The 16,536-nt window shown below is 52.4% G+C and overlaps 1 protein-coding gene across 1 annotated transcript; it reads left to right on the forward strand.

Moving 5' to 3' along the window:
• Positions 1-1,846: 1,846 nt before the first annotated feature.
• Positions 1,847-6,649, forward strand: LOC140189287 (ovomucoid-like). The gene is made up of 5 exons (XM_072245986.1): positions 1,847-1,850; positions 2,243-2,524; positions 3,215-3,261; positions 4,934-5,046; positions 6,526-6,649. Exons 1-5 carry the CDS (start codon positions 1,847-1,849, stop codon positions 6,632-6,634), a joined length of 555 nt encoding a protein of 184 aa, XP_072102087.1. The 3' UTR covers positions 6,635-6,649.
• Positions 6,650-16,536: the final 9,887 nt, after the last annotated feature.

Raw genomic sequence — 16,536 nt, forward strand, 5'->3', positions numbered from 1 at the left:
AAACATCCTCTCCACACCCACTCTATCTGTGTCCTCTGGTCCTAGACTCCCCCACTATAGGAAACATCCTCTCCACATCCACTCTATCTGTGCCCTCTGGTCCTCGACTCCCTCACTATAGGAAACATCCTCTCCACATCCACTCTATCTGTGTCCTCTGGTCCTAGACTCCCCCACTATAGGAAACATCCTCTCCACATCCACTCTATCTGTGTCCTCTGGTCCTAGACTCCCCCACTATAGGAAACATCCTCTCCACATCCACTCTATCTGTGTCCTCTGGTCCTAGACTCCCCCACTATAGGAAACATCCTCTCCACATCCACTCTATCGAGCCTTTTCACTATTCAACACTCACAAAATGCTGGAGGAACTCAGCAGGCCAGGCAGCATCTATGGAAAAGAGTAAACAGTCGATGCTTCCGGCCGAGAACATTCAGCAGGACCATTCGGTGGGTTTCAATGAGGTCACCCCTCATTCTTCTGAATTCTAGTGAGTACAGGCCCTGAGTTATTGAATGCTCTTCATATAACAAGCCATTCAATCCCAGAATCATTTTTGTGAACCTCCTTTGAACGGTCTCCAATGTCAGCACATCCTTTCTGAGATAAGGGGCCCAAAACTGCTCACAATACTCCAAGTGAGGCCTCACCAGTGCTTTGTAAAGTTTCAATATTATATCATAGCTGTATTGCTTGATTAAGCATTCTTGTTCATTTAACTAATTCATTATGGGTTATATGTGAAAATGCATGAATTGCAAATGCCATCACGCTACCACGTGACACGTGCGCGCCTTGCTTAAAGTAAGCACGAAGTTAGACCTGCATTCCCAGATTCCTGGGTCTTCTTGTGAGTTACATTAATTTTGTGAAATTACAAAACATTTCAGTTCTCCCTAAGACCCGTGAGGGTGTGCTCCCGCCTTCCAAAGTCATTCTGCACGGCTTGGGGCTACGAGTTGCGGAACGAGCTGCCAACGCAAGTGGTGCATGAGAGCTCAAGTTCAATGTTTAACAGAAGTTTGAATAGGTACATGGATGATAGGGGTGTGGAGGGCTATGATGGCAGTAGGCAGGTTAAATGGATGGTGCCTGAGTTTTTTTGCAGACCCCGGCGACTTCTTCCAGTTCATCCTCTTTGGGGTTCGAACATTTTCTGTCATTCATTCCTTGTTTATTTCCCTGTTTGGTGGGTGTCTGTGAAGAGTAAGAATTTCAGGTTGTATACTTTATACATTCATTGACACAAAAACGACACATTTCACTTCAATGTACAGGTGACACATAAGACTAATCTTTAATCTATAAAACCTTTAATTGACCAGGTTGTACCACTGGTTACTCAGGGAGTTATAGATTTGTACAGCACAGAACAGGGCCCACATAGTTCACATCTACCATAATGCTTACAAACTAGTCCCACATCCTTCTAAACCAGGAATCCCCAACCCGGGGTCCACAGACCCCTCAGTGAATGAGAAGGCTCTAAATCAGGACTCCCCCCTGGGTTCCACAGACCCCCTTCGCAAATGGGAAGGCTCCATAGCATAAAAAAGGTCTCCAGTCAGGGAATTGACCTGTTTATTTTGTTCTTACGTTCTGCCAGTGTTGTGTACAGTCAGTGTAGTGTACAGGCAGTGTGGTGTACAGTTGATGCAGTGTATGATAGTGCAGTGTACAGGCAGTGTGGAGTACAGTCAGTGCAGTGTACAGACAGTGTTGTGTACAGTCAGTGTGGAGTACAGGCAGTGTAATGTACAGGCAGTGTGGAGTACGGTCAGTGTGTAGTACCGTTGTTGTGTACAGTCGATGTGGAGTACAGTCAGTGTTGTGTTCAGTCAGTATGGGTGAGTACAGTCAGTGTGGAGTGCAATCAGTACAGGGTACAGTTGGTGTGGTGTACAATCGGAGCGGGGTACAGTCAGTGTGGAGTACAGTCAGTGTTGTGTACGGTTGGTGTGGAGTGCAATCGGTGCGGGGTACAGTCGGTGTGGTGTACAATTGGTGCGGGGTACAGTTGGTGTGGTGTACAGTCAGTGCAGTGTACAGTCGGTGTATAGTGGGTATTGTATACAATGAGTTCAGTGTACAGTGAGTTCGGCATACTGTCGATTCATTGTACAGTAGGTGTTGTGTAGAGGTGATGTGGTGTACGGTTGAAACCCTCTGTCGGAGGAAGCTCCCTCTCGAGTAATCACCAACAGGCCCATTCCCAGCAGCCTGTCGACACCCCCTCCAGCAGCACAGACCCAGAACCCAGGTGCCAGCGATCAGTTCCGCTCTGGTACATGCCCGCTGCTGCAGGATCCGGCCAGGTGCTCCTTCCTCCGGCCCACCTGTCAGCGTGTGGGACTGGACTCCCGGGGTCTCGCAGGTCACCCGTCAGCTGAGAGCCGGAGGAACAGGATGTCCTGGGGTAGAAATACTTCGCCAGGGACCCGGTTCCCATTACCTGCACTCTGTTCCAGCAACATGGGACACACCTGCACGCTCACCGCCCTCACTGTGCTCGTACTGACCGGTGAGTTTTGTAAAAACCCACCAACTGTGGGTGGGTGAACGAGCCTCTGACCGAGATCCACACCCCTCATCAAATCTTCAAATGGTTTCGATCCTCAGGGTTTCATCCCAACCTCTGGCGTTGTGTGTGAGTGAGTGTGAGTGTGTGTGTGTGTGTGTGTGTGTGTGTGTGTGTGTGTGTGTGTGTGTGTGAGAGAGAGAGAGAGAATGTATGTGTATGTGTGTGTGTAAATGTGAATGTGTGTGTATATGTGTGTGTGTAAGTGTGAGTGTGAGAGAATGTGTGTGTGTGTGTGAGAGAATGTATGTGTGTGTGAGAGAGAGAATGTATGTGTATGTGTATGTGTGAGAGAATGTATGTGTATGTGTGTGTGTGTAAGTGTGAGTGTGTGTGTGAGTGCACGTGCGTGTCAGTGTGAATGTGTGTGTATATGTGTGTGTGTGTAAGTGTGAGTGTGTGTGAGAGAATGTGTGTGTGTGAGAGAGAGAGAGAGAATGTGTGTGTGTGTGTGTATGTGTATGTGTGTGTGTGTGTGTGAGAGAGAGAGAGAGAGAGAGAGAGAGAGAGCGCATTGCCTTTCGGGACAGTAGGGTGGGGGGAGGTGAACTCTTCCCGTGCCCCTAGGGAGTCTGTCCGATTTCGGCCTCCTGTACCCAGCGTAACCAGCCTTGTGCACCTCCTGTGTTTCAGACCTGGCGGCTGCTCGATTTTACACGTCCGGTAGCTCGGAGGAAGAGGTGAGATGGGGGATCAGCGAGCTTCGGTGGGAACGGGGTGTGAGGGAGTCGGGGCACCGAGTACGGGAGTTGGGATGTCCTGCCGCCTGTCACCGCCGTATAGGAGTTTGGTGAGACCACACTCAGAGAACTAAGCACAGTTCTGGTGGCCTGGTGATAGAAGAATGTGATTAAGCTGGAGAAGGGGCAGAAAAGGTTCACGAGGATGTTCTCGGGACTGGAGGGTGTGAGTTATCAAGTCAAGTCAAGTTTACTGTCATTTAACTATATTCACATATACTGTCAAACCAGACAAAGTTTCTCCAGACCAGGGTGTAAACCACATAACACACATAAGACCATAAGTTATAGGAGCAGAATTAGGCCATTTGGCCCATCGAGTCTGCTCTACCATTTCATCATGTCTGATCCAAATTCCCTCTCAGCCTCAATCTCCTGCCTTCTCCCCGTATCCCTTCATGCCCTGAACAATCAAGAATCAATCAACCTCTGTCTTAAATATACAAAAAAGACTTGGCCTCCACAGCTGCCTGTGGCAACGAATTCCACAGATTCACCACCCTCTGGCTAAAGAAATTCTTCCTCATCTCCGTTCCAAAAGGAAACCCCTCTGTTTTGAATCTGTATCCTCTGATCTTAGACTCTCTCACCATAGGAAACATCCTCTCCCCGTCCACTCTATCATGGCCTTTTGCTCTTTCTTCTGAATTCTAGTGAATACAGGTCCAGAGCCAGGTAACACACAATATCTTAGGAAAGTTAGAATTTAATCTACAGATGAATTATGCACAGATAAACAAAGTGAAGAGCATAAATTAAATATTGTAAGGTACAGTGCAGATGCCCTGGTCGATTTCTGATAGATTCCAGATCAATTCCTGATTGATTATGGATCGATTCCTGATCGGTCAGGGCATCAGAGGATATGGCGAAAAGTCAGGTGTGCGGGGTTGGGTGGGGTTCTGGATCAGCCATGATGGAATGGCGGAGCAGACTCGATGGGCCGAATGGCCTACGTTTGTGTCTTACGTCCAGTGACACTTCGAATGCGATGCGGCAAAAATGTTCCACTTCTGCTTGATTTTGTTTTTTGAGCGGAGGGGTGGGGGATTTGGGAGTTGATGGTGGTCTTTCCTGCCTTTCCTTTATCCCCGCTATCGGGAGAAGAAGAATTTCAGAGTTGAGTACTTTGACAGCGAGTGAGCCTTTGGCCCGAGGGAAGAGAGAGGGACTGGGAGGGTCGGGGCTGTTCTCGCAGGAGTGAGGGAGGAAGAAGGGTGACCTTGTAGAGGTTTATAAAATCACGGGGGGTGGGGTGCGTAAATAAGGTGGACGGTCACAGCATAGGGGAGTCTAAAACCAGAGGACACAGGTTTAAGGTGAGGGGGGACCCGAGAGGCGGCTTTTTCACCGAGAGGGTGGTGAGTGTGTGGAACACGAGGCAGACACATCAATGGCGTTTAAAAGACCTTTGGATTGGAATGCAGGTGGGAAAGGTTGGGAGGGACACGGGCCAGATGCGGTCAGAGGGGACTGGCTCAGCTAGGTACTTTGGATAGTACAGACGAGTTGGGCCGAAAGGCCCGCTTCCTTGATGCTGTTTGGACCTTCGGAGGGAGGGTCTCCCCTTCCACGTTACCGTGACCTGTCCCGCGGATCTGATTCCCTGCAGCCGGACTGCGAGGACTTCCCGGATTTGCCGATCTGCCCGATGTTCAGCAAGAAAATCTGCGGCACCGACGGGGTGACCTACATAAACCGCTGCAACCTGTGTCTCTACAACTGGTGAGCACGGACAGGGCGGAGGGGCCGAATGGCCTGCCGCGTCCTTAACACTGGGGTAAAGTGGTGTGGGGGGGGGGAGGGAGAGAGAGAGAGTGCGGAGAAAAAAGGGAGAGCAGGGAGAAGGGATCAGGAGAGAGAGAGAACGGGAGAGAGAAGGAGGGAAGAGGGGAGAAAGGGAGGGAAAGAGGGGAGAGAGTTGGGTGAGAGAGCAAAGGAGAGGGAGGGGTAAGAGAGTGAGGGAGAGAGAGAGGGGTGAGAAAGAGGAAGAAAGAGGGAGAGAGGGGGTAAGAGAGAGAGGAGGGAGAGAGGGGGGTGAAAGAGAGGGGGAAGAGAGAGATGGGAAGCGGGTAAGAGAGAGAGATGAATAAATAGCACAAAAACAGAAATAAAATATAATGAGGTATTGTTCGTGGGTTCAATCTCCATTCAGAAATCTGATGGCGGAGGGGAGGAAGCTGTTCCTGAATCGCTGAGTGTGTGTCTTCAGGCTCCTGTACCTCCTCCCTGACGGTAGCAATGAGAAGAGGGCATGTCCTGGGCGGTGGAAGTCCGGGCGACCCCCCCAGCCATTATCAACGCTCTTCAGAGATTGTCAGTGGTCGCATAACCAGGACTTGTGAAGTGCACCGGCTGCTCACAGCTGCCCCCATGGGTGCAATTGACCCTGATCCGGGGGCTAAAGCAGGTGCCACACCTCGCCCGAGGGTGACCGGCAGGCCAGCGGAGGGAAGGAGCGCCTCCCACCTGCCTTGGTCGAGATGTATCTCCACCCCGCTACCCGCTAATAGCTGACTTATTATCCCCCTCAGCCCGTTCTCCTGCCTTCTCCCCGTAACCTTTCACACCCTTTAGCAAATCAAGAACCTATCACCCTCGGCTTTAATTACTGTATACCCAATGACTTGGCCTCCAGAGCCGCCCGTGGCGATGAATTCCACAGATTCACCCCCCTCCCCGGCTAAAGAAATTCCTCCTCACCTCCGTTCCGAGGGGACCTCCTTGTACTTTGGGACTCCGGTCCTAGATTCCCCTGTCATCCTCTCCAAGGTGGCGGTACAACCAGTCAGAACGATAGATTGGTTCACATCTCAGAGAAAGGCCATTCAGCCCATCTTATACCTGCTAGCTCATGTGACTGTGTGAGATACCACCACACTCCCCCGGTGTTTCGGCATCCCCCACCTCCCCACAGCCCAATATACGGGATCGGTGGGTCAGTTGGTCAGTCGCTCCAGTGTGTGGGTGAGGAGTAGAATCTGAGGGAGGGGGAGTGATTGATGGAGATTGTGGGGAGAAAAAAATGGGATTGGTGAAAATGGGTGGGCCAGCACGGACTCACTGGGCCGAAGGGTCTGTTTCCCTGCTACCCCTCCCTGAGAACCTCCCCCCCCGGGTGGGGGGGCACAGAGTTACGTACGCCCCAGGGTTCGGGTGTAAGGTTGACCGCCCTCCCGCTCCTAAAGCTCTGTCCTTTCGCAGGCTGAACGACCTCCGAGTCAAGATCAAACACAACGGCCCATGTGTGAAGCCGGGAGAGGAGGAGGGAGGGAGAGCCTCCGGGGCCACTCGCGAGTTCTGGTTTGAATAAACATAACTGAACCTGGTCAGTGTGTGTTGGCGTGTTACTGGTTCAATTGGGGACCTGGCTAAGACAGAAACTGGTTAATTCCTCCCCAACCCCTGGCTCACCCTGAGAGCCGCCGGTCACCTTCTCGGGACAGACCCCCCTCCCTCCATCCCAGCAGCGAGCGCCGGTCCCGAGGGGACCCTGGCTTTCCACAGCGTTCCTGCCGCATTTCAGAGCGACGCAGCTCAACCCGGGGGGAGAGGGGGCTGCCCCCGAAGCCCCACTCTCAGGAAGCCACTCCGACACGCTCAGAATCCCCCGCCGCAAGCCTAGCCCACATACACATTGGACCGACCCACAAACCCCGCCCACACTCAGTATCCACAGCAAGCCCCACCCACAATGAAATCATCCCACGGGCCCCTCCCAGCCTCCCCTCCATGGACACCTCAGTAAAGCAGCCGGTGTAATCAAAGACCCCCACCCACCCCGGGCATCCTCTCCCGTCGGGCAGAAGACACAGAAGCCCGAAACCTCGTCCCACCGGACTCAGGGGCAGCTGCTATCCCGCTGATATAAGGTCCCCGACCCCTACGACAATAAAATTGTCTCCCGACCTCGCAATCCGCCTCGTCGTGGCCCTTGTCTGCCTGCTCCGCTCTTCCCCGGTAGCTGCAACACTTTAAAAACGCAAACAAGAGGAATTCTGCAGATGTTGGAAATTCAAGCAACACGCATCAAAGTTGCTGGTGAACGCAGCAGGCCAGGCAGCATCTCTAGGAAGAGGAACAGTCGACGCTTCAGGCCGACACCCTTCGTCGAGTGTAAGATAGGAGAAATGTTCGTCAACTCTTTATTCTGCGTTCTCGTATTGTTTCCCCTGTGCCACCTCAGTGAGCGGAGCTGATCAGTGTGAACATACTCCGGTAGCCGAGTGGTAAGCGCAACGGTTTACAGTGCCGGCGACCCGGGTTCAATAGCACGGTAGTCTCCAGACCCTCGGTATGAAGCAGAATTCCTCGTGTTTGTCTTGGTATGAACATTGAATTATCCAACTCCTAGTAATTCCCTCCCTCTCCCTTCCCCTATCCTTATGTCACTCTGCCCCCTCCCCCAGCTGCCTATCACCTCCCTCATGGTTCCACCTCCTTCTACTACCCATTGTGATTTCCCCTATTCCTTCTTCACCTTTCCTGCCTATCCCCTCCCTGCTTCCTCTCCCCCGCCCCTTTACCTTTCCCCTTACTGGTTTTTCACCTGGAACCTACCAGCCTTCTCCTTCCCACCCTCCCCCCACCTTTTTTATAGGGCCTCTGCTCCTTCCCTCTTCAGTCCTGATGAAGGGTCCCGGCCCAAAACATGGACTGGTCGTTTCCACGGATGCTGCCCGACCTGCTGAGTTCCTCCAGTGTGTTGTGAGTGTTGCTTTGACCATGTGGGTTTCCTCTGACAGTCGGAAGACCTACTGGTTGGGAGGATAATTGGTGGTAAATCGAGGCATTGCTGGATGGTGCAGCTCACAAGGACTCACTGTATCTCAAGAAAAATATCTCTACACGCAAAACAAAAATAAAAACAAAAGCCCTGCCTACAATGAATTCGAGCTTTTCTATGTATTCTCCCCTCTCTTCATTCTCTCCCCTCTCTCCCTTCGCCTCACCTCCCTCTGGTCCCCCTCCTCCTTCCCTTTCCCCAAAGGACCACTCTCCTCTCCTATCAGATTCCTCCTTCTTCAACCCTTTATGTTTTCCACCAGTCACCTCCCAGCTTCTTCATCTCCCTCACCTGGTCTCACCTATCACCTCCCAGTGTCTCACTTCATCCCCCCTCTCCCCCACCCACCCACCTTCCCCCTCACCTGGTCTCACCTATCACCTCCCAGTGTCTCACTTCATCCCCCCCTCTCCCCCACCCACCCACCTTCCCCCTCACCTGGTCTCACCTATCACCTCCCAGTGTCTCACTTCATCCCCCCTCTCCTCCACCAACCTTCCCCCTCACCTGGTCTCACCTATCACCTCCCAGTGTCTCACTTCATTCCCCCTCTCCCCCACCCACCCACCTTCCCCCTCACCTGGTCTCACCTATCACCTCCCAGTGTCTCACTTCATCCCCCCTCTCCCCCACCCACCCACCTTCCCCCTCACCTGGTCTCACCTATCACCTCCCTGTGTCTCACTTCATCCCCCCTCTCTCCCACCCACCCAACTTCCCCCTCACCTGGTCTCACCTATCACCTCCCAGTGTCTCACTTCATCCCCCCCTCTCCCCCACCCACCCACCTTCCCCCTCACCTGGTCTCACCTATCACCTCCCAGTGTCTCACTTCATCCCCCCTCTCCCCCACCCACCTTCCCCCTCACCTGGTCTCACCCATCACCTCCCAGTGTCTGATTTCATTCCCCCTCTCCCCCACCCACCCACCTTCCCCTCACCTGGTCTCACCTATCACCTCCCAGTGTCTCACTTCATCCCCCCTCTCCCCCACCCACCCACCTTCCCCCTCACCTGGTCTCACCTATCACCTCCCAGTGTCTCACTTCATCCCCCCCTCTCCCCCACCCACCCACCTTCCCCCTCACCTGGTCTCACCTATCACCTCCCAGTGTCTCACTTCATCCCCCCTCTCCTCCACCAACCTTCCCCCTCACCTGGTCTCACCTATCACCTCCCAGTGTCTCACTTCATTCCCCCTCTCCCCCACCCACCCACCTTCCCCCTCACCTGGTCTCACCTATCACCTCCCAGTGTCTCACTTCATCCCCCCTCTCCCCCACCCACCCACCTTCCCCCTCACCTGGTCTCACCTATCACCTCCCAGTGTCTCACTTCATCCCCCCTCTCCCCCACCCACCCACCTTCCCCCTCACCTGGTCTCACCTATCACCTCCCTGTGTCTCACTTCATCCCCCCTCTCTCCCACCCACCCAGCTTCCCCCTCACCTGGTCTCACCTATCACCTCCCAGTGTCTCACTTCATCTCCCCTCTCCCCCACCCACCCACCTTCCCCCTCACCTGGTCTCACCTGTCACCTCCCAGTGTCTCACTTCATCCCCCCCTCTCCCCCACCCACCCAGCTTCCCCCTCACCTGGTCTCACCTATCACCTCCCAGTGTCTCACTTCATCTCCCCTCTCCCCCACCCACCCACCTTCCCCCTCACCTGGTCTCACCTGTCACCTCCCAGTGTCTCACTTCATCCCCCCCTCTCCCCCACCCACCCAGCTTCCCCCTCACCTGGTCTCACCCATCACCTCCCAGTGTCTCACTTCATCCCCCCTCCCCCACCCACCCACCTTCCCCCTCACCTGGTCTCACCTATCACCTCCCAGTGTCTCACTTCATCCATCCTCTCCCCCACACACCCAGCTTCCCCCTCACCTGGTCTCACCTATCACCTCCCAGTGTCTCACTTCATCTCCCCTCTCCCCCACCCACCCACCTTCCCCCTCACCTGGTCTCACCTATCTCCTGCCAGTTGTAGTCTTCCCCCTTCCTTCTCAGTCCTGATGAAGGGTCTCGGCCGGTCGACTGTTCACTCCCCTCATAGACGCTGCCCAACCTGCTGAGCTCCCCCAGCATTTTGTGTGTGTTGCTCTGGATTTCCAGGTACTGCAGAATCTACTGTGTCTACTGTAGTTGCGATCCTTTGCAACAACACTGCACCTAGTCACTCATTGACGACGGGAACAAGGATACATACCAGCGAACAGGATGGGAAGCTGTGTAAATACCGGGCTATTCAGTTCGCGCCTGGCAGATCGAGAGGATGAGCCTGCAGATTATCCTCGCTACGGTCGTGACACTCCTGTCAGTCGGTGAGTGCTCGTACCGTACGGCGTGCCCTCTCCATGTGATGGGAACACTCAAACTGCATCCAGTTCTGGTCGTCCCCACTCTGGGAGGGATGTCGAGGCTTTGGAGAGGGGGCAGAAGAGGTTCACCAGAATGCTGTCTGGTTTAGAGGGCGTGTGCTATCATGGGAGGCCGGACAAACTTGGGGTATTTTCTCTGATCGAGGTTTATAAGAGCATGAGGGGCATAGAGTGGACAGGGTTTCCCAGGGTTGAAAGGTCTAACACCAGGGGGAATGCATTGAAGGTGAGAGGGGGGGCAGGTTCAAAGGGGATGTGAGGGGTAAGATTTTTACTCAGAGAGTGGTGGATGTCTGGTGTGGTGGTGGAGGCAAATACATTCGAGGCTTTTAAGAAACGTTTGGATAGGAACATGGTTGTGAGGAAGATAGAGGGATATAGACATGGTGCAGGTAGGAGGGGTTAGTGTTTGGCCGAGTCAGCACAACATTGTGGGCCGAATGGCCCCTTCGTGTGATGTACTCATCTATGCTCCAGGTTCTATTGTCTAAATTAATTTCTGATCCAAGCTCTGTGGATGGCAAGGGGTTGTAGGGTAACGCAATGGGTGACAGGTGGCACGTCTTGTTCATAATAGGAACTGTTTCACACAATTCAGAAACGCGGCCGTTGAGGCGTCCCGTCCACGTTAGGAGACGATGTCTGATGTCACGGCGTCAGTGTGAGGCAACTGCTCTCGATTTGTCCGGCAACGGAGGTAAAGGGCTGCGGCTTTTGTTCAGCACATAAAACGACCCTCGCGTGGTTTATTCACAAAGTGCTGGAGGGCCTTATTTCCACTTGGGCAGTGGACAAGGATGCTCGGTGTCAGGGGTTAGGGTGAAAGGTCACTTGGAATGTTGGGGGGGTTTAGGATTGTGTTGGGGTTTGACCCGGCGTGAGCTGGGGTTAGACATGGATTGTGCCTGGGTTGGACCACTTTGTGTGGGGTTTTCAATGCAGACAGGCAACAGACCCCTGGACGTGAACATCTGGGATGACTTGTCCTTGGTCGAGCACATACACGACAATTAAATCAAGCGTCCTTGGGGAATCTGTGCGTTCTCCCAGCGGCTGTGTGGCTTTCCTCCAGATTAGTAAATTGTGGGCATGTTACGTTGGCACCAGAAAGCATGGAGATCCTTACGGACTGTCTCCAGCACACCCTCTGACACTGATCCAAATTTCACTGACATTTCACTGTACTCAAGGTCAATTGGAAGGAGATGGTGGCGGGGGCGACAGCAGAGCAGGATTAAGTTTCTGGGAAAAATGATGAAAGTGCAAGATAGATGTATTCCAAAAATAAAGAGATACTCAATTGGCAGAATAGTACAACTGTAGCTGACCAGGGAAGTCAAAGCAAAAGAGAGGGCCTTCAACAAAGCAAAAATTAGTGAGAAGATAGAGGATTGGGAAGTTTTTTAAAAACCTACAGAAACTAAAAAATCATTAGAAGGGGAAAGATGAAGTATGAAAGCAAGCTAGCACATAATATCAAAGTGGATAGTAAAAGTTTTTTCAAGTATGTTAAAAGTAAAAGAGAGATGAGAGTGGATATAGGACGCTAGAACATGAGACTGGAGAAATAATAATGGGGGACGAGGAGATGGCAGATGAACTAAATGAGTAAACACAAAATACTCTGCAGATGCTGGGGTCAAAGCAACACTCACAACACGCTGGAGGGACTCAGCAGTTGGGGCAGCATCTGTGGAAACGATCAGTCAACGTTTTGGGCCGGACCATTTTTTGCATCAAGTGCCAGATGTTGAAGGGTGCGAGGGAAGAGAAGTGAGTGCAGCTACTATGACAAGGAAGAAGGTGCTCAAACAGCTGAAAGACCTGAAGGTATATAAGTCACCTGGACCAGATGAACTGCACCCTAGGGTTCTGAAAGAGGTAGCAGAATAGATTCTGAGAGGCATTAGTAATGATCTTTCAAAAATCATTGTACGCTGGCATGGTGCCAGAGGACTGGAAAATTGCAAATGGTACTCCACTCTTTAAGAAATGAGGAAGGCAGCAGAAAGGAAATTATAGACCAGTTAGCCTGACCTCAGTGGTTGGGAAGATGTTAGAGTCAGTTGTTAAGGATGAGGTGATGGAGTACTTGGTGACACAGGACAAGAAAGGACAAAGTCAGCATGGTTTCCTTCAGGGAAAATCCTGCCTGACGAACCTGTTGGAATCCTTTGAGGAGATTACAAGTAGGATAGATAAAGGGGATGCAGTGGATGTTGTATATTTGGACTTTCAGAAGGCCTTTGACAAGGTGCCACACATGAGGCTGCTTACCAAGTTAAGAGCCCATGGTATTGCGGGGAAGTTACTAACATGGTTAGAGCTTTGGCTGATTGGTAGGAGGCAGCGAGTGGGAATATTGGCCAGGGAATTGTGGCCTGAAGGGCCTGTACTGTGTGGTACTGTTCCATGTTGTATGTTCCATGATCTTTTTTCCTTGCCATCCAACAAGCTTCTATAGTCACGCTGGAGAAAGTATCTTGACTGGACACTTCACAGTCTGGTACCACAGTTCCAATGCACAGAAACGTACAAAGCTGCACAGTTATGGATACAGCCTGGGCCACCACGAGCACATCCCTCCCACATCTGGCAGCACCTACAGGAGTCTCTGTTGTGTTGGGTGAGACATTAGATGTAGGATTGTCCTAGAACCCTGTTGGGTAGAGTATCTCCTTGGTCTATAGGTCATTATCCCCTTCTGGGACTCTCTTGGGCAAAGTATCTCCCTGGTCAATAGGTCATTATCCCGTCCTGGGATGCTGTTCGGCAGTATAGCTCCCTGGCCAATAGGACATTATCTCCTCCTGGGACCCTGTTGGTCGTAGGACATTATCCCCTCTGGGACTCTGTTGGGCACAGTATCACCCTGGTCAGTAGGTCACTATCCTGTCCTGGGATGCTGTTCGGCAGTATAGCTCCCTGGCCAATAGGACATTATCTCTCCTAGGACCCTATGGGGCAATGTATCTCCCTGGTCAACTGGACATTATCCCCTCTTGGGACCCTGTTGGTCAATAGGACGTTATCCTATCTGGGACCTGTTGGGCAGTGTATCACCCTGGTCAATAGGACATGATCGCCTCCTGAGTCCCTGTTGGGCAATGTATCTCCCTGATCAATAGGACATTATCCCCTCTTGGGACCCTGATGGACAATAGGAAGTTATCCTATCTGGGACCTGTTGGGCAGTGTGTCACCCTGGTCGATAGGACATGATCTCCTCCTGAGTCCCTGTGGAGCACTGTATCTCCCTGATCAACAGGATATTATCCCCTCTTAGGACCCTGTTGAACAATGTATTTCCCTGGTCAATAGGATATTATCTGCTCGTGGACCCTATCGGTCACGAGGACATTATCCCCTCTGAGACCTGTTGGACAGTGTATCTCCCTGGTCAATAGGAGATTATCCCATCCTGGGAGCCTGTTGGTCAATCGGACATTATCCCCTCTGGGACCCTGTGGGGCAAAGTATCTCCCTGGTCAATAGGAGATTATCCCCTCTTGGGACCCTGTTGGACAATGTATTTCCCTGGCCAACACAGCATGCCCACAACTCCCAAACCCTAACCTGTACGTCTTTAGCATGTGGGAGGAAACAGGAGCACCCAAAGGAAACCCACATGGGGAGAACATGCAACCTTGGCGCGAATTGACAATCCCTAGGTTGCTGGTTAGGTTCAGTGTCAAATGAGGAGTGTAGTGCCATGGGATACTCAGCCTCAAAGCTCCATACTAGCCCATGTTCCACACACTAACCTCCTCCCCCCATCTTCCTTCCAGTCTGTTCATAGACCCCTCTCATGCACCTCCCCATGGGAGCGTATTCTATATCCTCACTTTCTCCACAACCCCACTTCCTCTGGGATGACTTTTCCTCCCAAATTCCTGGTGAGATTTATCCACAATCCTTTTAGATCATAGCTCTGGCAAGTTTATGAGACTAAGGATTAGCTTTATTTGTCACATGTACATTGAAACATCTAGAGGAGGATCACGAGAATGAGCCTGGGGATGAAAGGGTTAATGCACGAGAAGTGTTTGATGCCTCTGGGCCTGTACTTGCTGGAGTTTAGAAGACTGGGGGTGGGGTGGGAGGTGGGCGGGATCTCATTGAAACCTATTGAATATTCACAGACCTGGATGGGGGGTTTCCTATAGTGGGGGAGTCTAGGACCAGAGGACACAGATAGAGTGGATGTGGAGAGGATGTTCCCTATAGTGGGGGAGTCTAGGACCAGAGGACACAGATAGATTGGATGTGGAGAGGATGTTTCCTATAGTGGGGGAGTCTGGGACCAGAGGACACAGATAGAGTGGATGTGGAGAGGATGTTTCCTATAGTGGGGGAGTCTGGGACCAGAGGACACAAATAGAATGGATGTAGAGAGGATGTTTCCTATAGTGGGGGAGTCTGGGACCAGAGGACACAGATAGAATGGATGTAGAGAGGATGTTCCTTATAGTGGGGGAGTCTAGGACCAGACAGCACAGCCTCAGAATAGAGGGACGTCTGTTTGTAATGGAGATGAGGAGGAATTTCTTTACTCAGAGGGTGGTGAATCTGTGGAATTCATCGCCACAGGCGGCTGTTGAGGCCAAGACGTTGGGTATATTTAAAGCGAAAGTTGATAGGTTCTTGATTAGCCAGGGCGTCAAAGGCTATGGGGTGGGGGGGGGGGGGGGAGGGAGGGAAGGCAGAAGAATGGAGTTGAGGGGGTTGATGAATCAGCCATGACGGATTGGTAGGGCAGATTTGATGGGCCGAATGGCCTCACTTTTCTCCGGCGTCTTTTGGCCTTAATGTCTAATGTGGTTCAGGGTCATAACGAGGTCGACAGAGAGGTCAGGAATCCATTCAAGAGTCTGATAACAGTGGGGTAGAAACCACCCCTGGGGCTGGTGGGACGAGCTTTCGGGCTTTTGTATCTTCTGCCGGACGGGAGAGGGGGGAGAAGGGAGAGTGTCCAGGGTGGGTCGGGGGGGGGTGGTCTTTGATTACGCTGGCTGCTTTACTGAGACAGTGAGGAGTGTAGACAGAGTCCACGGAGGGGAGGCTAGTTTCCGTGACGAGCTGAGCTCTGTCTACGACTCTGCGGTTTCTCGCGGTCACGGGCAGAATGGTTGCCACGGCAACACACGATACTTCCCTGTGGGAGGGTAATCGGGCCTTGGTCACCTGCGGCAATGGAGACGGGAGTCGGGGGGAGTGAAGTGAAGTGGTAACGGCCTCTTTCTGTTCCCTTCCAGATCTGTGCCGGGCCCAAGAGGTGAGTCCACGGGGGATCTGGCCCCGATGGTCCTCTCTGTGTGTGGCAACGCCGCCAGCCCCCTCTCCCGTTAGACACCAGCTCCAGGGGAAGGTCGTGTTCGGTCGGAGTCGTGGTGGGGCCGGGTCACTGGGCGAAGTCGCTGACCCGTGGTCTAGTGGAAAACTTTGACCCATTGTGCGGACCTTGGGTCACTGCCCGGTCACTCCTGCCGAGGGCCAGGCTCAGGGCCATTGTCAGAGGGGCATAGCTAACCCCTCCTGACTCACCATCCTCGAGTGAAATCCCCCTCAGGCCCTACCACAGTCTGAGGGCATCGTACCCCGGGTCAGAATCCTCCCCACTCAGGGGGCTGTTCTGTCCCTCAGCTCTGGGCTAGACCGTTCCTGAACGTACCGTCGATAAACCACAGTTTATCAACTAAAAACCTGAATAATAAACCAAATAAACCCTCAGATTAACACTTCAAAACACTCCTCAACAACCTGCCAAACACGTCCTTAATAACTCCCCCCTAATGTAGCCAACGTTACCCAAACACTAGTTACCTGCAAACACCCTAATTTACATACATTAACTCAAATACCCTCATTCATACCCCAATATACCTGATTAAAACCCCTCCCTTACCTCACACCCCATTAGCCCCCTCTCCTATCTCACCCCACTAACCCCTCCCCTATCTCACACCCCATTAACCCCCCTCTCCACTATCTCACACCCCATTAACCCCCCTCTCCTATCTCACACCCCAATAACCCCTTTCTTCCCAT

This window comes from Mobula birostris, chromosome 28, assembly GCF_030028105.1.
Source record: "Mobula birostris isolate sMobBir1 chromosome 28, sMobBir1.hap1, whole genome shotgun sequence".
Taxonomy (NCBI): Eukaryota; Metazoa; Chordata; class Chondrichthyes; order Myliobatiformes; family Myliobatidae; genus Mobula; species Mobula birostris.